Source organism: Bipolaris victoriae (genome assembly GCF_000527765.1).
Source record: "Bipolaris victoriae FI3 unplaced genomic scaffold scaffold_12, whole genome shotgun sequence".
Classification (NCBI taxonomy): Eukaryota; Fungi; Ascomycota; class Dothideomycetes; order Pleosporales; family Pleosporaceae; genus Bipolaris; species Bipolaris victoriae.
In genome coordinates this window covers 164,574-184,376 of record NW_014575380.1, presented here as the reverse complement: position 1 = coordinate 184,376, position 19,803 = coordinate 164,574, and the positions used below count along the sequence as shown (strand labels likewise).

The 19,803-nt window shown below is 50.7% G+C and overlaps 10 protein-coding genes across 10 annotated transcripts; 4 read left to right on the top strand and 6 right to left on the bottom strand.

Moving 5' to 3' along the window:
* Positions 1–514: 514 nt before the first annotated feature.
* On the top strand, positions 515–1,036 carry COCVIDRAFT_12907 (hypothetical protein; the record flags this gene model as incomplete). The annotated part of the gene is made up of 1 exon (XM_014704789.1): positions 515–1,036. The coding sequence occupies one exon, from the start codon at positions 515–517 to the stop codon at positions 1,034–1,036; it is 522 nt and encodes a 173-aa protein (XP_014560275.1).
* A 150-nt stretch (positions 1,037–1,186) lies between these two features.
* Positions 1,187–3,203, bottom strand: COCVIDRAFT_89449 (hypothetical protein; the record flags this gene model as incomplete). The annotated part of the gene is made up of 4 exons (XM_014704867.1): positions 1,187–2,297; positions 2,352–2,606; positions 2,661–2,772; positions 2,834–3,203. The coding sequence occupies 4 exons, from the start codon at positions 3,201–3,203 to the stop codon at positions 1,187–1,189; spliced, it is 1,848 nt and encodes a 615-aa protein (XP_014560353.1).
* An 861-nt stretch (positions 3,204–4,064) lies between these two features.
* Positions 4,065–4,549, top strand: COCVIDRAFT_34581 (hypothetical protein; the record flags this gene model as incomplete). The annotated part of the gene is made up of 2 exons (XM_014704866.1): positions 4,065–4,351; positions 4,438–4,549. The coding sequence occupies 2 exons, from the start codon at positions 4,065–4,067 to the stop codon at positions 4,547–4,549; spliced, it is 399 nt and encodes a 132-aa protein (XP_014560352.1).
* A 113-nt stretch (positions 4,550–4,662) lies between these two features.
* COCVIDRAFT_89593 (hypothetical protein) lies at positions 4,663–8,249 on the bottom strand (the record flags this gene model as incomplete). Its single annotated transcript, XM_014704865.1, has 5 exons — positions 4,663–5,050; positions 5,104–5,717; positions 5,766–5,893; positions 5,943–6,015; positions 6,066–8,249. The coding sequence occupies 5 exons, from the start codon at positions 8,247–8,249 to the stop codon at positions 4,663–4,665; spliced, it is 3,387 nt and encodes a 1,128-aa protein (XP_014560351.1).
* A 501-nt stretch (positions 8,250–8,750) lies between these two features.
* On the bottom strand, positions 8,751–10,885 carry COCVIDRAFT_23495 (hypothetical protein; the record flags this gene model as incomplete). The annotated part of the gene is made up of 4 exons (XM_014704805.1): positions 8,751–8,851; positions 8,903–9,782; positions 9,832–10,256; positions 10,306–10,885. The coding sequence occupies 4 exons, from the start codon at positions 10,883–10,885 to the stop codon at positions 8,751–8,753; spliced, it is 1,986 nt and encodes a 661-aa protein (XP_014560291.1).
* A 285-nt stretch (positions 10,886–11,170) lies between these two features.
* On the top strand, positions 11,171–11,329 carry COCVIDRAFT_89421 (hypothetical protein; the record flags this gene model as incomplete). Its single annotated transcript, XM_014704864.1, has 1 exon — positions 11,171–11,329. One exon carries the CDS (start codon positions 11,171–11,173, stop codon positions 11,327–11,329), a length of 159 nt encoding a protein of 52 aa, XP_014560350.1.
* Positions 11,330–11,547: 218 nt separating this feature from the next.
* COCVIDRAFT_23494 (hypothetical protein) lies at positions 11,548–12,875 on the bottom strand (the record flags this gene model as incomplete). The annotated part of the gene is made up of 2 exons (XM_014704804.1): positions 11,548–11,736; positions 11,787–12,875. The coding sequence occupies 2 exons, from the start codon at positions 12,873–12,875 to the stop codon at positions 11,548–11,550; spliced, it is 1,278 nt and encodes a 425-aa protein (XP_014560290.1).
* Positions 12,876–14,451: 1,576 nt separating this feature from the next.
* COCVIDRAFT_34578 (hypothetical protein) lies at positions 14,452–16,162 on the top strand (the record flags this gene model as incomplete). The annotated part of the gene is made up of 3 exons (XM_014704863.1): positions 14,452–14,839; positions 14,894–15,911; positions 15,967–16,162. The coding sequence occupies 3 exons, from the start codon at positions 14,452–14,454 to the stop codon at positions 16,160–16,162; spliced, it is 1,602 nt and encodes a 533-aa protein (XP_014560349.1).
* Positions 16,163–16,794: 632 nt separating this feature from the next.
* COCVIDRAFT_89616 (hypothetical protein) lies at positions 16,795–18,236 on the bottom strand (the record flags this gene model as incomplete). The annotated part of the gene is made up of 4 exons (XM_014704862.1): positions 16,795–17,319; positions 17,389–17,614; positions 17,702–17,985; positions 18,039–18,236. 4 exons carry the CDS (start codon positions 18,234–18,236, stop codon positions 16,795–16,797), a joined length of 1,233 nt encoding a protein of 410 aa, XP_014560348.1.
* Positions 18,237–19,112: 876 nt separating this feature from the next.
* On the bottom strand, positions 19,113–19,295 carry COCVIDRAFT_89551 (hypothetical protein; the record flags this gene model as incomplete). Its single annotated transcript, XM_014704861.1, has 1 exon — positions 19,113–19,295. A coding segment is annotated over one exon (183 nt), but the record flags the coding sequence as incomplete, so codon positions are not given.
* Positions 19,296–19,803: the final 508 nt, after the last annotated feature.

Below are 19,803 nucleotides of genomic sequence, written 5' to 3'. Positions count from 1 at the left end.
GTGGTGGGAGGAGGAGTTACAAAAGTATACATGATAACTGCTTTCGTGCTCTGTTAGCGTAGTTTGCTGCTTTTCTCTTTGTAGTCTCACGTCTACGTAGTGACTATACCTTTTTTTTGTATTCATATTTTATTCGGACTTTGTGTTTACTTCTATACATTCTCAAAAAAAAAATTACGCTTCCCCGATGTTCGGTTTTCTTGGTTGCAATGTCTATCACGATGGAGGTGGAGTGGCGTAAAGTAGTACCGCAGGTAGCACTGCGGCAAGCTGTTCATGCAGTGAAAGGACTTTAGGATGTGTTTGTGTATTGAGTAGGATATCAGGAGATATGTATCTCTACCCTTCCTCCTCCTCTTTACCTGATCGCGTGTCGCTCCACGTCCATCCAATATTCTCTATCATTTGCAAAATCCAAAATATATAAATCCGCTGGATGAATCAGTTATCGTATCCAAAACCATGTTACTTGCTAGAAGAAACTCAAACCAAGTCACACAAAAATACAATAGCCATGTTGAAACAGACTTCAATGTATATATCCCCATCGTTCTCTATCGTGGAAAACCAAACTTCTTCCTCTAACACCCCCAACCAGACCTCCCAAAAACTAACCTCAACCTCCTCGACCCGCCCTTCATCCTCCCACTCCAAAACCCACCTCAACTCCCGCACAAAAGCCGGCATAATAACCGCCTGCATCATAGTATTCATCCTCCTCTGTTTTCTCCTCCTCGAGCTCACATATTTTGGGCGCCAACGCCGTCTCGCGCGTGCGCGGCGCCAAGCCAACGCTGGCGGAGATGTTGAGTTGGGTGTAGAGAAGAGAAACATGGAGAATGTGGTGTTGGAGAGTCGCGTGGAGATTGTTGTTGAAGGAGAGGCAGGAGAGGCAGGGGCGGCGAGAGGGTCGAGGGAGGCAAGGGAGGAGAGAGAGCATGAAGAAGAGGAAGAGGATGATGACAGTGATGGGGATGAGTGGGGTGGTGGAAGGAATGCGAGGACTGGAATGAGTTTGTCGAGGCGGGAGGGGTAGGGGGGTAAGGGGGTTCTGGGAAGGAGCGAGTGGGAGTAAGGTGGGGGTGGTTAAGTGGAAGGTGGTATGGATGTAATCAAAGGGGATGTAATACATCTTTAATATGTGAGATGAATTCGAATACGAAGAGAGTATATACGGACATCGAATCTATGCCCATGAAAAGTGCTCAGTATGTAAATACACGCCCCCGCTCCTCGCACCAGTGATGATCTTCAGGTTCTCGACTGCAACGGCATTTCGCACATCGTTCTGCATCGTCTTCGGCCCGCAGATGTACACGTTCAGCGTCTCATCTGCATCCGCTGCTTTCTCCGCCTCTTCCTGCACGATGAGCGGTAGTTGTGGTCGACCCGTGTGTTCTTTGCCTGATACAAGTGTCTCGCCTTCTTTCTCGGTGCCAACTACGATGTCATTCGAAGCTTCAGATGGCACTGAATGGGTTGATGGCTGTACTGTTTTTGGCAGGATGTCAGCTTGATTTGCGGTTTCACCAGTGAGGTGGACTTCGATTTGGACGGATGATAAGACTGCAGTTGGGTATTGTGCAAGTATAGTTTGCAGGGTTTGCTCGAACCACAAGCGACTTTTGGTATCGCGGGTCGCAAGTACAACGCGTAGCGATGTCGGGGCCGTATAGGAGGTACGAGGTGCTGCTTCGTCGGTGAAATTTGCAACTGATCGAAGAAAATACTCAACGAATGGCAAGGTCCAGCCGGCACCAGATCCACCAGCGATAACTAGAAGACGGTCTGCATTACACAGTTTTAGCCAACTAACACCGCCGTAAGGACCGTCCACAAGAACCGGGACGTCGCCGTCGGGTTTAGTGAACGCATGCTGATATAGTTTTTCTGTGAACCCGCCCTGACGGCGAATGTAAAACACCAGCTCATTAGATTCTGCCGACATCTTGGCAGGTGTAGAACAAATAGTAAATGGGTGAGCAGTCAGGGTAGATAGGAAACCAAAACTCGTAAAGCGTAGAAAGCAATGCTGGCCCGGAGTCCAGTGGAACGTCGCCGGAATGGAAACACGGATGAACCCGTTATCCTCAACTGTGACCCGTGCTCGCTGAGTCCATTTGTATTCAAATGCCGTGCGAAGCCATGGGTATACGTAGCAAGGAACGTATATGGCAGCCGTAGCAACGAAGTAGTCCCAACTAGTCAGCGTTTGATCACAATGCCAGAAGAAGGTTATCATGAAGACGACGGCAGCAAAGAAGTGTGTTGCTTTGAAGAGTTCGTATCCACGGTTTCTGGGTGGTGCATTAGTTATGTACGAAACTCGAGCTCATGGGAAGACTACTAACCGAAAGACACTATGCGACATGAACGTCAGCCATGCTTGAAAGACGAGCGCTACTATCCCCGTCCAGTAGAATAGCAGACTGTTCGAGAAATGGTGCTCCATATCGTGCCAATGGATGTGGTATACGATGAAGGGAAATGTGTGCATAAGCGCAAGAACGAAAAAGGCGTATGCAATCCATCGATGAAATACTTGAAGTCGTTCATACGATACTCCGGTGACCAGTGTGATCCAATTCGTTTTGCTCGCCGTAGCACTGATGCCAATTAGTAAAGAGGATTAGTACTACCATGTCAGTTACAAAACGTACAAGAGAAACGGCATGCATCCCAACGCCAGCCATCCCGACCGTGTAGCCAATGGCGGTGAATTACCAAACTTCTTGCTAGCCCAATAGTACGGTTGCGGTATCAGGTCCATACCTATTACCAAAAGTCAGTACTCGATACCCAAATCCGATATTCTCAAAAAAGGGCTCCTTACAAAAAAAGAACACCACACCAGCCGCACCAAGCAACAACACCCCAACCGGCGCAGAGTTCCACTTCAACCGCCTAACATGGAACCCGCGATACGCCAAATACCTCGATCCCGCCACCACCTTCCTCACCAACACACCCCGTCCTGCCTTCCTCTGCCGCAAAAACAACCCAGAAATAACGTGCGCAACAACGAAAACCCCAATCCCACTCATGAAAAACGCAACAGTCGGCAGCGCAAATACGTAATCTGCTACATACCAAAAGTGCCATCGATGCTTATACCACGCACACTCCTCTGCAGTCTTAGTTCCACACTCGAACATGCGCATGCCTGAGATACCGGGAGAGATGGAGATCCATGCTTCGCTCATTGTCTCTTCTTACTCTTCTTCTTCTTGCTCTTCTTTCCTTTCAACCAAGATATGTATGTGCAATGGGGACCTCAGAGGATGAACAGACAAGTAGACCCAAGGGCAACAAGAGAAACCAAAAAAAGGGAGTTCAAAGGACTAAGCATGCATGTCGGGGTGAAGTCTATCTAACCCCTTTCCCCTACCCCCTCCAACTCCACCACCACACCACCTCCACGCACCCAAAGCCTCCCAACCGCACCGAATAAGCTTATCAAAGCTTAACTCCAACCCTCGCAAATGCTTAGTTCTGCGTTCTTTTTACTAGGGTGTGCATATTATCTTTTTGCTGATGGGCCAATGAGGGCGGGGTAAGCGTACTATGAGCACGATTGAGCAAGTTTTCTCAGCGCGCATTGTTTGGTCCGTGTTGGGTGGGTGGGGGTAGTGCGTGTGCTGGGGGAATATCGAGGGGCCTTGGAACTGGGATGCTTGGAGGTAAAGAGAGTTTGTTTTCGTGCCTTTGTCCGGTTTGGCAAGATGGTGCGGGTATATCAGTGGGCTTGGGCGGTTGCGACGACAGTGAGTTCTGGTCAACTGTGTACTTTTTTTTCCAAGTGATTCTTCAAACGACGATTTCTCTGTCATACACCAGCGGAACAAGGTTATCTGGCGAGCAAAAGCTTGTTCGGGTAGTAATATATTTTTGCATCATCTGTTGGTTTACCTACACACCACCACCTCGAGCATCTCGATCAAGAAGATAGAGACGTCTGCAGAAGAACCATACGGGCGGCTACCAACATGCACATGTCAACGTCAATAACGTCCACTGACTCCAATGCCACAATGTCAGGAATGTCGGGAATGCACATGTCCACCATGTCCATGACCTTCTTCACTTCAACCAGCACGTCCCTCTTCTCCGCATCCTGGACTCCTGCCACCCCAGGCCAATATGCAGGAACGTGTATATTCCTCATTGCACTTGCAGCCCTGTTCCGCGCCTTGGTTGCTGTCCGTTTCAACTTATTCGCGGTACTAGCGCAAGCCAAGGGACAGCCAGAGATTGAAGATAAAGCAAGACTGGAAAAGAGACGCTGGAGAGCCGATGAGGCGGTTTGGGTTGCGAGTCTCGATGTAATCCTTGCCGGGGTGTCGTATCTGCTGTAAGTCTTTGCTCTTGCTTCTCCTTTCTCCCCTTCTTTGCGACACCGATGTTGTCGCAAGATCCGCATATTAACACATCGCTCAGCATGATAGCTGTCATGACAATGAATGTGGGATACTTCATGTCGGTGCTCGGAGGCGTGTTCCTTGGAAGTCTGAGCTGTGGCAGGTTCATGGCTAGAACTGCGGCGCAGTGAGACTATTGATGCGACGTGATACATCTTGACCTCGATGGAAGCAAACACGGAAAGAGATAGAAAAACGAAGCGAAGCCGATTTGCTTAGTGCTCACACCAGCAAGCATCCTCAATCAAGTAACCGTAATACCCTTCCTTGTTCTTAGCGCAATTTTGGCCATGTCGTTCAGATCCCAACCCCCTTTGACAGTCTTCGAGTCGGGAATATGTTCTCCAGAATTGATGACATGAACCTTCATCTTGGGATGAAACTTGAGGCCAGTCAAGAGCTTTGGGGTGATAAGGAAATATTGGCTTGTACGCTCTTGGCAGGCAATGTCTACCATGCGCTCATGCACCATTCGTTCATTGCGCGGATCCATACCTTGATTGATCTCGTCAACGACACGGAAAGGCGACTGGGCGAGATCCTGGAGAGCCATGAGGTAGAAAATGGTGGAGACAGCGCGCTCGCCACCGGATTGACGGTGGGAATTAAGGACACTGAGGGGCTCGTTTTCACTGTTGGCGTGTGTTAGCTATACGCGCATGTAGATGAAATGGCTGAGGCATACCGGAAGCGGACTGAGATCTGAACAGACCAGTTATCAAAGTCCTCTTCATCCTTGAACACAGCGACTTCGCCAGCACATCCAATCTGCTGGAAGTTGTATGCAAAGGCATTACTTATCTTACTGATGAGGGCATCAAGCTGTGGCTCCCATTGTTCACGAATCTCTGTGATCTTTTCCCTGATCTCAGCGAGGCTAGCCGTATACTGCTCTAGCTTCTCTCGCGTTCTGTTCATGTCCTCTTCGCGCTTCTCGTAAGCTCTGATAGCACCAGGGTTGCCTTCAGCCATCATCTCCAGCCGTGCAGCGACGGCTTGAACTTCCTGCTCGAGGTCGTCAAATGAAGGGAGTTCGCGATACTCTAAAACAATCTGCTTCTCCTCTTCGGTCAAGGTTTCAATGTCTTGTTGAGTAGCTGCTGTCTTCTTTTTGTACTCTTCGCTAAGACGTTTGATGCGACTGCCAAGTTCTTGAACCTCGGTTTCTTTCGTCTGTTGCCTTTGGATCATTGCACTGTTTTCGTTTCTCAATGCATTGAGTTCTGACTTGGCTTCTATGAACCGAATCTCGGCTTCAATGAGCGATTCATGAAATGTACGCATATGCGTCACAGCTTTCTGCATGACCGTCAGTAAAATATGATGAGCAAGACAGTTACTACGTACAGCATAATCTAGAGCTAGTGCCGCTACGCGTAATGATATCTCACGAGCCTGTGTTTTGATTTCACGGATGCGCTCATTCGTCTCTGCATTTTGCTGCTTGTGATCGTCCAATTGGGCCTGCTTGGAAGCTATGGGGCATCAGCAGACAACCCTATTGATTTACAAAGGCAAACCTACCGATCTTATCAGGAATAGCCCGCCACTCGGCTAGAGCTTTCTTCGTAGCGTCTTGCTCTGCTTGTATCGTTTCCTGGTGCGATGTCAGAAATGAATATTGATACATTGTAGAAAAGTCAATACCCTCGCCTGCTTGAGTTCCTCGAGTTCTTGTTTTAGGCTCTTCATTTCGGTCGTCACATTGGCGTAATTTTCCTGGATCTCTTCTTTCTCTTGCACCAGTTCTGTTATCCTCGACTCAATTGCCCGAACCTCTTCTGTGTTAGTTGGTTGATCTGTAAACCATTGGGCAGGCCTAAGTTTTGTGACGGATGTTGAGGAAGCGTTGTACTCTCTGCGCGTGACGATGCGAAAGGTCTCTGTGCCACTGACCCAGGTGCGGATAGGGCTGTTTGATACAGCAGCGTGCTGCTCATCTGATATTGGGGTCGGAGAATAAGCTATCTGATGCAGGCGGTTGTTGTCGCAAAGCATAGCCAAAACAGCAACGGGTCCTTGAATGAAGTCGAGCATGTAGCCTTGAAAGCCAAATTGTTCCAAATCCTCTTTCATGACGGGAGGCTTGTACGAATCGAGGGACTTGGGTGATGTCCGAAGATGGACATCGTGCAGTCCTTGGCCCCCATTGGCTACCTTTCTAATGAGGAGGTTCGACAGTAACTGCTGGTCATCGCTATGAGTACAAGTAATTGCAATGACATCGCCTTTCCTCAGTTGGCCTTCTAGAGCTTGAGCATATCTGGTATCTGGAATGGAGCATTCCAGGATTGGCGGACCAATGACTTCACCCTTAAAATTCAGAGTGTGCTTGTTTTCCTGAATCCATTTCCAAGCTTTTGCAGTATCGGGAGAGAGCCTCTGTAGAAGGCTTGCCTGTTTGCCGCTTTGGGTGTTCAATTGCTCTCGCTGTGTGTTCAGCTTTGCGTTCTCGTCTGCAATTGCACGCGCGCGTTCGCGTAGACCCGACACCGAATTTTGCTTGTCCATTACGCTGTTGCTGATGGTGGAAATTTGACCTCGAACTTCTGCCTTGCGACTTTCAAAAGACGCAGCATCGTATTCCACAGCCGTATTCTGTCGTTTTTGTTCTAACCTGTTGATATCAGCCGTAATACGGACAATATCCTGCTCACGCGATTTTTTGGCTCTCAGCTCGACCTTGATCAACTCCGTGGAGTCGCTGGCCTTGGCCTTTTCCGTATCGATGTCTTTCACGAGCTTGTCGGCTTGTGTCTTAATCAAGTCGACACGGTTCTTGCGGAGCTTCACAGCTTGCTCGATCTGATTACGATATGTTTCCACTTCTGACAAGGCTATACGCGCTGGTTCCATGTCTTCCTTGATCTGATCCAGCTCCATCATGGCTAACCTCCGGTCTTCCTTCATTTTCAATATGTCATTTTTGAGCAGCTTGATCTCAATCATAGGCCTGACCTTCTTCAGACATTTCGATTTGCGCAACAAGCCCTCGCGTTGATGGAATCGTTCGACATCTTCTCTGGTTGCATTTTGCTGTTTTTCCAACTTTTCCAAATGACTGCGCTCGTTGGTTTCTTTTGTCTGGACATTTCGTTCTTCAATACGCAGGGCCTTGAGTTCGTCATGCCACTCAACCATGTGTGGGGGCGCCGCTGCACGCTGAGTCTCTCGTAGGCGGTCGACATCGGTCATTTTGGCAAACTCGACGACACGATCTTGAGGCAAGAATTGACAAAGGTTATCAATCTGTATAGAAAATTGTTTGGCCATGGTTGTTACAGCGCCTTGGGAAACACGCTTGCCATCGAGAAAAAATACAGACTTGTTGTCCTCTTTGCGAATGGTGCGTTGGACGATGCGATTCGGACCATTGCCTGGGCCTGTTGCAAGCTCGATTTCGACAATGGCTTCGCTAGCACCATGTTTGACAAAAGCACCCAAATCCTTGGCTCTTCCCAGATGTTCGCTGCCCCATCCAAGACCCAGGCATATTGCGCACACAAGTGTACTCTTTCCTGTCCCGTTTGGACCAATGACCATGTTCAAACTGGGCCCCAGATGAAATTCGGCAGCCGTGTATGTAACAAAGTTCTTCAGTTTTACCCTGACAAGAGAGCCTGGCTGGAAGTCATCTTGAATGTATGCGCTTGTTCCGTCTGCATCATCGTTTTGCGTGTACGTGCCGAGCGAAGGACTGTCCGACGCGTCCCGGTCATGGCGGGCGCGTTTGCTGCTCGACGTGGCGGAGTCGTCGTCGGACTGCTCATCGACTTGCTCGCTGACGGCCAGTGATGGACGTTTCCGCCCTCTTCGGACTAGACCGGGCATCGTCGCGGCGTATGCGTATTGGTGGGGGTTGATTGTCCAGTGCACTGTCTCTAGAGAGGGGAATGATGGATGAACGGGGATTGCCGCTTAGCGTAGCGTCTCGCGTCCATGCGTTGAACCGCGAGACGCTATCACGTGAGAGCGTGTTCGTCGAGTAATAGCTGTGCAACCAAACGGCGTAGCAACCCGGATGCAAACAATACGAACAGTACAAACAGTCACAGTACTCGTGCATTCATTGACTACTAATACACGATCCTTCGAATGCATGCCGCACAATTGCCTGCCAAGATAAATACGCATGGCTCGCACGAAACGCCGAATCTAAACTACTCCATGCTGTCATGGCCAAGTCATGAAAGCCTTCCTTATATGCATTCACCTCGTTGCTCGTCGCAGATTGACAAGTGCCAGGTGCTTCAAAAGATACTCATACCCCACTAAACGCACAAAAGCGCCGTCGCAACCAGTGCCACGGCGTGGTAAACGAGGACAATGCCTCTAGAAAATGGTATCAAAATTCTCGTCGACCATGGGAAGTGGTTTCCGGGGGGTTGATGGCTTGCCGTTTTCTTCGGCTTGCTTCTTGTGGCGGAAGGTGACTAGAACTATGTTAGCAAGACGATACAGCCTGTGTTTGTATCAATACTCACATCCGACGAAGAGACCCTTGCCCATTTGAACATTGCGGTCCTGCATTGCTTCTAAAGCAGCCTGCTTCTCGTGCACCTCCTTGTACTTGGCCATGTCGGCTTCGTTGCCAAAGTCGTCAAAATATCCGGCGTCGGTCTCGCTGTCCAACTCTGGTACGAATGGTGCCTTTTGCTCTCTCAACTTCGCCCAGTCTACTTCAGCAAAATACTGATGCGCGTGGATCTCGGATATGTTGCGGAATCGAGATGACTTGGACGCTACGAGACGAACGATGAGGTCCCAAGTGCGCTTGGACAGGAAGTATGAGGGGTCTTCGTACACGGGCTTTCGCAATACCTTCTTCCACTGCTTCAAGTTCTGCCACGTCTCATCAACCGTAGCGCCAGCAAAGGGCGGGTATCCGGCCAATGCTTCAAAGAGCATGCACCCCAGGCTCCAGTAGTCAACAGTGAAATCATACTCCTCACCCTTGAGTACTTCAGGCGCCATGTAGTCGGGACTGCCTACAATACTCTTTGCGTAGTTGACGTCTCTCTCGCGAAGCGAGCGATAGTTGTCTCTCCTCTGCGCCGCAGAACGCTCTTCTATAGGCCGACCAAATGGCGAGACGACATCGCTCACAGACTCGAGCTTGATACGCATCGATTCGATCTTGGAGGGGGCAAGAATACCTGCAGCAAGACCAAAGTCGGTCAGTTTGACGTGTCCAGTGCTATCAATCAAAAAGTTCTCAGGCTTCAAGTCTCGGTGAATGTAGCCCAGCTGGTGCAGCGAGTCGATACATGTGAACATCTCAGCAATGTAGAAGCGCGCATGTCGGTTGTGCAGAACGCCCGTGTTGTTAAGCAGGGTACGAAAGTCGCCTCCAGGAACATATTCCTTTGCTATCATTAGCTCATGATCATACTTCTTCAACGCCGTAACTCACCATGGCAAGATAAATGCTCTTGTCGTCCTGGAATGCATAGAGTAATCGTACCAACCACTCGCTCTTAGCAGTGGTCAAAATGTCGCGCTCCGTCAGAACATGGCGGACCTCATCCAGCTTGAACAACAGCTTCTTACTCATGACTTTGAGGGCACAGACTTCACGGGTGTCCTTCTTCTGAGCCAAGTACACCTGTCCATAACCACCTTGGCCAACTTGGGTGAGAATCTGGAAGTCGCCTTGCCTCAATCGAGTGCGTCGCTTGCGGAGGTTGGCACGTTCGCGACCGAGATACTGTGTAAGAGCACTGTTATACTCTTCTTCGGGCGTCTCAGGTGGAAGAGGGTTCTGCGCCTTGAACTGGGAGAGACGGTTTTGGCGGGTATGTACGTAGGTGAGCAGGTCGTAGTAGTAGTCGAGAAAGTCTGCACGGCTGGTTAGTGCTGTTGCGATTTGAGAGGATAACAGGCCTACATAGTTGAGTGACGTTTGCGAGACGCTTTACTGCTGGCTTCCTCGCCTTCTCCAGATCTTCGGCAGAGAGGCGCTGTGGACCGTTCAAGTACCGTGTTGACTGCTCTGCCTCGCGCGTCCGGTAAGGTTCCTGCCGCGACTGTGCTGCGTGTGTCATGTGACCGTTGTCCTTTTGTATAGCAGAGCGTCCACCGGGGGGTGCGTTCTCTTGGTTGGACCTGCGCGTTGGAGAGCCCGATGCGACAGTAGTCGAGTCTGGCCCCGCATAGTCCCCATCCTCGCCGCCGCTGCCCAATTTCAACTTGTTGGGCGATGTTGGCGATGTCGGCTTCGCTCTTGGAGAACCAATGGTGGGAAGTAGCCTCATGGCATTCTCGAAGACATGGGGCAGATCAAATGCGCCGGGCGGCTGGTGGTGTTTACTTGGGCTGCCCTGAGGTGTCTGCTGCGGGCTGATGAAGGCCTCGGCCGGCGTGCCTGGACGGTCCATACTCTTGCCACGGGTGTGAAGTAGCGGCGGAGGGGCGGGTAGCTGGAAACCGTCTGCGTCTCTGTTGTTGACGTTGTCGTTGTCTTGCATGCTCGTCTAGTACCCGATAGCGACGGAGAAGGGGGTGGTTGCAGTTGCGCAGGTGGGGCGGTCGTCGCAACGACGGAGAACAAGAAGGAGCAGGCCAGCGTCGAATCTGCAGTGTATGCGCAAACAATCGCCTACGTATATGTATGTATACACCAGGCGTCGGTACCTTGCAGAGCCTGCGACAAAACAAATGCAGGCGGCTGGCGCTCAGCTTCGTGTTGATGGTGGGGTGCGTGTTTTGGGCTAAGTCTGCTCCGGGCAACGATGAAATCCAGGCTCCCTGGCATGTGGAACCGCCTTTTCCGATCGCCGTCATGGGTCAAGATTGCCATTTTTAGTAGTGTATCAAGTGTGCTGTCGCCGTCTTTATTTCTCATCGTATATTATGTACAGATCCCTTCAAGAACTATGCCTCGCATATCCAGAATTCAAACCTTGCAGTAAGTCGACCTGCCCGGAGAAACACCATACCCCGCCCGCAGAAACGCCGTACATGGGCCCCAAACAGGCAATCCACGCCAAAGAATGATATCATAGTTCCACACATCTATCCGCCCTGGCAACGCGATAACATGGAAGCAACATATGCTAATGCTATCACACCACATGACTCGTCCCTTGTTGTCATCTAACTCCACATGTTGTGTCTGCTCAGCATCCTTTTACAAGTTGTGGAACTCACGCGGTATTCCGTTAGCAAGAAGTTGCTCACGAGCCAATAGGTCAACAAATGCTTGCCCATTGCGAGGAAAGGCGTGCATCATGCTTTGGAGATATCGTGGTGCCTCGATCAGCTGCTTCCGACACATTGGGCAAGTTACTTTGTTTTTGTGGGTTTTGCACGTATCAAGCTAGTTTGGACTCAGCAACCATCGTCACTTTTACACCTTTCAAGACTCACCCATTGAAAAATACAGAATTCTCCGAATGTGTGTCCACAGGACAAGACTACCGCAATCTCCTCCTCTTCTGTAGGCAGAACATGCGAGGCTGAGTAGTCCTTTTGGCAAATGTCACAACATTTGGATGCATCGTCGGGAAGCTCGCTTGGCAGGCGCCGCGGAAGACCATCTTTGAGTTCCTGGATCTGTCTTGGAGTGGCAATGTTGGGATCAATATGTGGGCGGTAGCCCGTGAATCGTGGACGCACGTCTCTTGTTCGGGTCCTCAAGCGATTCGGGGGTGGCGCTCTGGCAGCCGCCTCTTCTGCGTCAGATGACGTGCTCGAAGGTGAGAGGTCAACCGAATACCTCTCAAAACTCCGGCGATTTGATGTTCGCGGAGAGATGCTGCGGTCTGAACGGCGACCATGGCCTCCAGGCGATGCCCACGGGCGGTGCCCTGATCCAGGAGACATTGGATCATTCGGCTGACGGTGTTCGTGGGGCTGTGATCTAGTGCTCTGCAGCCGCACTTCCGGATGCGCTGAATCCCGATGACCTTGGTGAGGGGTTCGCATGCCCCCCGCATGGGAATTCCGTGACATTGCCTCGACTGCCATCCTGTGCTCATTGCGACGTCGAATAAATGGCGGAATTCCTGCATTCAGAGCCGGTGCTAATGGGTTATTCTGATGTGGTATTCCTATTGTTTGGCCAGGTAAATGGCCTTGCATCGTGTTACTAGGGTTAGAAAACAACTGATCGGGATGCACATGGTCAACTCCATTCCAGAAAGAAGGTGGCGGTCGTGGATGACCCGTGAATTGATACGGGAACATATGCGGCTGGTAATATGGGTAGCGGATTCCAGCAGGTGGATACGGAGAGCGGTCATGGAGCGGATTGCCGGCTGATCCATCTGGTACGTTGCGGCTTTGGGGTGTTTGATGGTCGCTCATGGGCAGATATACGCCTCCGTACAGAGGCGGGAGTTGTTGTTGGAATGGAGCATGTGCAGAGAGAAGTGGGGCAGCCAACTCTGCACCCTGATGTCTGGGACCAGTCGTCACATGAGCCCAGGAAGCGGCACCGTAGTCAGGTTCAGCCATACGAGCTTTGTTTGGAGGAGAGAAGGGGTGTTGTCCTTGTGTAAAAGTTGAAGGTGAAGCGGCGTCAGCGGGTGGAGAGCGGGGAGGTTGCCAAGTGAGCAGGACAAATGTTGGGAGGATTAGTAGAGAGGATGTTGGAACAGGTGTAGAAGAGGTGGAAATGGTTTCTCGCTCCCGGTTCTGGTAGTTGTTGCGTAGAAGAGTATAGGGCAGAAGGGTCGAACAGCGTCATGGAAGCCTTATCTGCGGCTTAGCAAGTGCGTGCGGCCTTTGGTGGTACCGATGGTGCACGAAAGTGAATGGGGGCAAAGGTGAAGCAGGGTCGAGGACCGAGTGGAAGGGTGCGAGAGGGCAACAGCTAGAGGAGCGACAGAGTCGGGCAGGATCGTTTGTCCAAGGTGGAAACCAGGCTGTGAATGAATGAAGGTGAGGGGTCATTAGCTCGCTGTCACGTTGGCACGCTCAATAGCGAGCAGCCAGCATGGATTGCAACAACGGTGGAGACGGATCAGGTGCCCTCGACTTGACTCGCCTGCATTAATCTAATCATGGCCAGTGGTCGGAGGCCGGAAGGCGCAGGGCGCAGGGCTCAGGCAGCCGGGGCGTCACGGTGCGACCTAGTTGCTTGTTGTACTCGTGCGTTTGCCTATGCGGCTCTAACATGGTCCGGAGAGGAGGGCAGCATGGATGGCTATTGCCCCCCCCAATAAGCCTCAAAAAACATTGGAGCGGAACGCAGCACGGCACGGCGTACGGAGGTTCAGCGGAAAAAGGACCATGGGCGCGAAGGGTTTCACGCAACAGGGTGTGCCCGATCATGCCGAAGTTTGATCGGTGACTATGCAGACTTTCCACTAGGGTGGCCGAAGGAAGCAAGCAGCAAGCAAGCAGAGGGCATGTGGGCAGCTAAATTGTCGTGTTATGTATGGCACAGCAGCCGGCAGCGGGCGCGAATCGTTACCTCGAGCGAGCAGCGGCGGCTGGCCAGGCCGGCTGTCTTTGCCTGTGCATTTTGGCGACGGCGACAGAGAGACAACGAGTGAAATTGGTGGCTGAGCCGGAAGACGAGTCCAAGACGTCGAGTTGCATGCGCACGGCGGGCTCGGGCTAATGACGATGGTGAGAATGTTGGCGCCGAGTTTGGGGCCCAAGAAGTGGAACTGGAAAGGCAAGAGAAGCGACGGGGAGAGGGCTCTGCAGCGGTCGCGGTCGCGGTCACGGTCGAGGTATCAAAAATCCTTGCACCATATCGTCTCGCCTCACCGTGTCGCCGTGCCGCCCTCGCCATCGCACATTTCCGCCTGCATCTTGGCGGGTGATGCGTCACGTGACCCGCCCGACCGCGGGACAGATCGGAGGCGAGTCCCGCGCTCCCATCCGAAGCGGGCGGAGGCCAGAGCTTCTTCGAGCGCTGGCCGGTGTTTTTGTCTCGCTCTGCCTCTTGTTGTCTCGAGCAATTGTCTCTCCGTCGTCTTCTGGCTGGCCTCCAGCGTCCATTGCGCATCCTCACAGCATCCATCTCCATCCTCCCCCGCCAATTGGCCCCCCCCATCCCCTACCACCACCAGCTGCGACCATGTTCCGAAGCGCGACCAAGCTCCGTGCTGCCGAGGCCGGCGCCCTGCGATCACTGGCACATGCGAAGGCCAGCAGCCCCTCCTTCAGCTGTGCCCGCATTACGCGCCCGCTCTCCACCACCAGAGCCTCGCTCTCCAAGCCTCAGACTGCCTTCCAGCGCCGCCAATTCACTGCCACCACCGCCGCCATGGCCAACACCCGAACAGAGAGCGATGCCTTTGGCGAGATCCAGGTCCCCGCCGACAAGTACTGGGGCGCCCAGACGGAGCGCTCCCTCGAGAACTTCCGCATCAACCAGCCCCAGGACCGCATGCCCCCGCCCATTGTGCGGGCCTTTGGTATTCTCAAGGGCGCTGCTGCCACGGTCAACATGAAGTTTGGGCTGGGTACGTCCCGTTGAACGAGCCCGAGCCTGCACTGCATTGCTAACCCTACCACAGATCCCAAGCTTGGAAAGGCCATCCAACAAGCTGCCGAAGAGGTGGCCTCGCTCAAGCTCATTGACCACTTCCCCCTCGTCGTCTGGCAGACCGGCTCGGGTACCCAGTCCAACATGAACGCCAACGAAGTCATCTCCAACCGCGCCATTGAGATCCTCGGCGGCACAATGGGCACCAAGAAGCCTGTCCACCCCAACGACCACGTCAACATGTCTGCCTCATCCAACGACACCTTCCCCACGGTCATGCACATTGCCGCTGTTCTTGACTTCGAGGAGTCGCTCCTTCCCGCCCTCACCAGCCTGCGAGACGCGCTCAAGAAGAAGTCCGACCAGTGGGAAACCCTCATCAAGATCGGAAGGACACATTTGCAAGATGCCACTCCTCTGACTCTGGGCCAGGAGTTCTCTGGTTACGTACAACAGCTCGATTTTGGCATTGAGCGCATAAAGTCATCTCTACCCCGCCTCAAGATGCTCGCCCAGGGAGGAACCGCTGTTGGCACCGGTATCAACACATTCAAGGGATTCGCCGAGGATATTGCCTCAGAGGTCAGCAAGATGACTGGCAAGGACTTTGTCACTGCACCCAACAAGTTCGAGGCTCTCGCTGCCCACGACGCCATTGTTGAGGCCCACGGCCAGCTAAACACCCTGGCTACCTCACTTTTCAAGATCGCCCAAGACATCCGTTTCCTCGGCTCCGGTCCCCGTTGCGGTCTGGGCGAGCTCAAGCTTCCCGAGAACGAGCCCGGATCCTCCATTATGCCCGGAAAGGTCAACCCCACACAGTGCGAGTCCCTAACCATGGTTTGCGCTCAGGTCTTTGGTAACCAGGTTGCCACAACCTTTGCCGGATCCCAGGGTAACTTTGAGCTCAACGTCTTCAAGCCCGTCATGATCCGCAACCTGCTGCACAGCTCGCGCCTTCTCGCTGACGGCATGAGGAGTTTCGAGAAGAACCTCGTTGCTGGTCTCGAGGCTGACGAGAAGCGCATCAGCTCCATCATGAACGAGAGGTAAGTCAAGCGCCATTTTTTATCTTCATTCACCATCGTACTAACTCAAATTCAGTCTGATGCTGGTTACCTGCCTCAACCCCGTCATTGGCTACGACGCCGCTAGCAAGACTGCCAAGTACGCCCACAAGAACAACCTCACCCTCAAGGAGGCCGCCCTCAAGCTCGAAGTCATCAGCGAAGCCGACTTTGACAAGTATGTCCGACCAGAGCTCATGATCAACCCTTCCGACTACAAGCCCAAGAACTAGAGTCGTCATGAAGATGAAGGTTCAACGAGGAAAAGAAATGTAAAAATAGAGAAAAATCCGAGATGCGTATCATGAATCAAGAATATTGTAACATCTACGTTTACTCTTATGTGTGTTTGTTGTTTTAGTTTTCACATAAAGATATTTGCGTGGTGATGTGAATTGCATGTCACGTGTCTGGAAATATGCTCGATAAGGAGTCAATGGTAGCTAGGGATAGAAATGAGAGCCTGGAAATGGGGTTGGTGCGGTTAAAGGTCTGATGATTGATGATTTGATAAAGATATAGTAGTGCTGCGAACAGGGGTTTTGTTTTCAACATTTACTTCACTTGCCTCGTTTTTTATCTTAGCAGTAGGTGTTTGATGTATTCCTTTTGTTCGAGATTTACATGAGTTTTTCTTAGTTGTCATACGTACTGTGAGGGTTTTATGCAGGATATTTCCAAGTTGCGGAGCTGTTTTAATACCAAAGGTTCCATCTTATTGGTATCATGTGATGTCAAGTTATTTTCTCGTGGAGGACATTCAAGTTCATGGAAACAGTAATGATTTTTCAAGACGCACTATCCGGTTTTGTCGTTGAAATCTCAAATACATTACATGTTTTTATTAACAAAGTGCAGTAGTGTATCAACGCCGTTCATCGCGCAAATGCGACCTCGAACTGAGCACCAGCAGTGACAAAAGAAGTGTCTCAAGGGTCACTGCAGTTACCATCGGGACTGAAGCATTTTGCCAGTCCCCTGGATGGTGTGCCAACCAATATATCCAGAAGCCGAAAGCTGACAACAACGGAACGAGAGCGTAAATGAGAATCATGACAAGAGACACAGCATACCCGGGCTGGATACCCCACACAAGATTCTCCGCATCGTACTTGGATTTCACAGCAAACTCCTTCTTCTTTTTCGGTATGCAGGTTATTCTTTCCTTGTCGGGCTGCAGCTGAAAGCAGTCGTGTAGCCATGGTCCAAGGACTGACCATTTGCAGCCGTCGTCGCAAGAATCTAGACATGCGGCGAACACGTCAGGTTCTATGAGTGGTATCTTTCCCAGCGGCGGTTTCGGATCGTATTCGTACTCATTGGCAACCACTATGTCTTCTGGGAGCCCCTCGCAAGAGAAGAAGACTCGATCAACGCTGATTTTTCGGAACTTGATTGGGAAAAGTTAGTTATGTGGCCTTTTAGAATGTAAGAATAGAATAAGAAGAGAGCGCCTCACTCTGACGAAATCGCAGTGGTGAAACTGAAAAGGTGAAAGCCATCTTGAAACCATTAGACGATGTTTCTTATAGCGCTTTTTGAGTTCTAGGAAGAAGATTTGGTCATTCATCTGGCTGCAAATTTCGATTTGTTCGATTTCAAGAGATTTTCTTAGACCTTGGACTCCAAAAATGATTCGTGTGGGTGCTGGCTGTGTCGTTGGCGAGGGGGCCGTTGGGCCACATCTTTGTGTCTGCGTAGTGTTGTTGGATCCGGCATTGCCATTCTTGTTCGTTGAAACACCAGATGCGTTCGAACCTCCCGCTTTAGACGATATATTAGAAGATGAGGCTCCTGACGTATTGTTGGATGTTGGCGTGTAAGCCATAGCTGCCTTGGAAGAGGAGCTTCCGGATGAGGCGCTTCTTTGCTTATTATGTTCTAACAAGCCCAATACTGGTCTGAAGATGCTTCTCAGCACCATGCAGGATGCTCTTGGCGGTTTTGCCGTACAGCAATGACACTTGAGTGGATGATCGGCGGCTATTTTCAAAATCTCCCTTACAGCCTCAGCATGCTCCTGAAGAACTCTCACGTATAGCTTCCTCCTGCCGAGCTGTCGGAGTCAAATTAGTGCGTAATATTTCTAGTAAAATTTGGATGACATACCTTCCACTGAAGATGTTGTTCCCCGGTGGCCAGTTTAGGAATTCGCGGTGCCAATGGCCACCAATCCCAAAGATACTCAGTATATGTTTCCAGATGAGATTTTGCGTTGTTGACCCGACCAATGTCACTGTGTGAGATCAGGGCCAATGAATTCTTTGGCGTTGTCTCAATTATCTGGCGCAGACGATATGGTAGCATAAAGAGTCTGATATCCAATACTAGATTGCGAAACGCTGATCCTTGATGCAGAAATCTTTCGGCTTGGCGGATGTTTGAAAAGTCATTACTAGCATCAGATTCAGGATCTGAACAGAGATCGTTGTCGCTATCACTGTTCTGTGATTGACAATCATCGGCAATATGCTCTTGAAAGGCCTCAGATGCTTGTTCGTAATCCAGATCCTGCGTTCTTTTCAACCAGTCTTCAAGATGCTCTCTTTCGGCCCGTTGCAACAGCAGATGGTTGAAAGAGACCACCTCTTCCTCTTCGATTCTGAACTCATCTGCAATCCCCACCGCTATGCTCTCTCTGTTTCTCCTCGATCGAAGAGTTCTAGTGACCACTTGTTCGGTATCGTTTGATGCCTCCTCTTGGAGCCTGCGATAGTATGACTTGAGAATTCTTCTATAGTTTTCTGTGAACTTTTTTCCTTCAATCTTCTGGAGTGCTGTCTCGTGTAATGAACGGAGTTCTTCTCGTTGTGCGAAGAATAACGCAAGATACTTGACGGCAAAGAGCTCTGTTGTTGATCTGCCTGTTGAAATTTTCGATCCAATACTTTCAAGATCAGAGTCTATGGATCGAATATCATCTAGGTATATTTCTCCCCTGGAAGAATTTGGCACTTGGATGGCAAGGTTGTCCTTGGGGGGCAACGCCTTCTGGAATTCCAGATCAGGTACCGACTGAGAATGCAAACTGTCCAGTTGCCTTTGGGAGGCATAACCAGAGTCACTCGGTTCGAGTTGACGTCTGCTAATGTTGCGAGTGAAGTTCCGAATATAGGTTGCAATATGGTTGTTCCCTGCTTCTATGGCCGTCTGTATTAAATTCTGAAGGAATTGATCTTGAGTATTGCAATCGGCACCTACGTCAAGCAGTATTTTGACTACCTCCAGATGGCCCTCAGTTGCAGCTGCATGGAGTGGAATGTCATGGTATCCGCTAGGAGCGATAATTTCGCTTTGTTCATTGAGAAGTAGTTTTGTAACTTGAGCCAGACCTAGGAGTGCTGCATAATGAAGGGGTCCCACCATACTCTTTACGTCTCGCTCCAAGTTTGGCTTGTCTTGAGGATGGTGAGGGTCATATAGGCGAATCCAGTTGAAATATGCAGGATTTTTCCTCGATAATAGCCTGACGGCTAATTGACTCACTTCGTTTCTGATATCTAGTGCCTTTCGAAGATGGCCGCTCCAGAACTCTGCTGCGTATCTTGCGAGAGCAGATGACCTGAGAACATCTTTTGAAAGTGGCTGTTGAAATTGCATCAGGTATTCCAAACACCCTTTTGCAATTATTCCATGACACTCGTCCTCTCGCATATGATATGGAGCTCTCGGTCCCTGTATAGTCATTCCTGAAACAAGATACTCCCAAATGATATGATGTGATAGAAAAACAGTTCTCTGAGACGGGGGTTCACCTCCTTTTTCTTTCCTGGATGTGATCGTGAAAAGACTTGGGTAGGTCCCCAACAACTTTAGCAGGTCTTCTATTCGTCTTCTGGTGTTAGATGCTTTGTCAATCACGATAGCTTCAGCT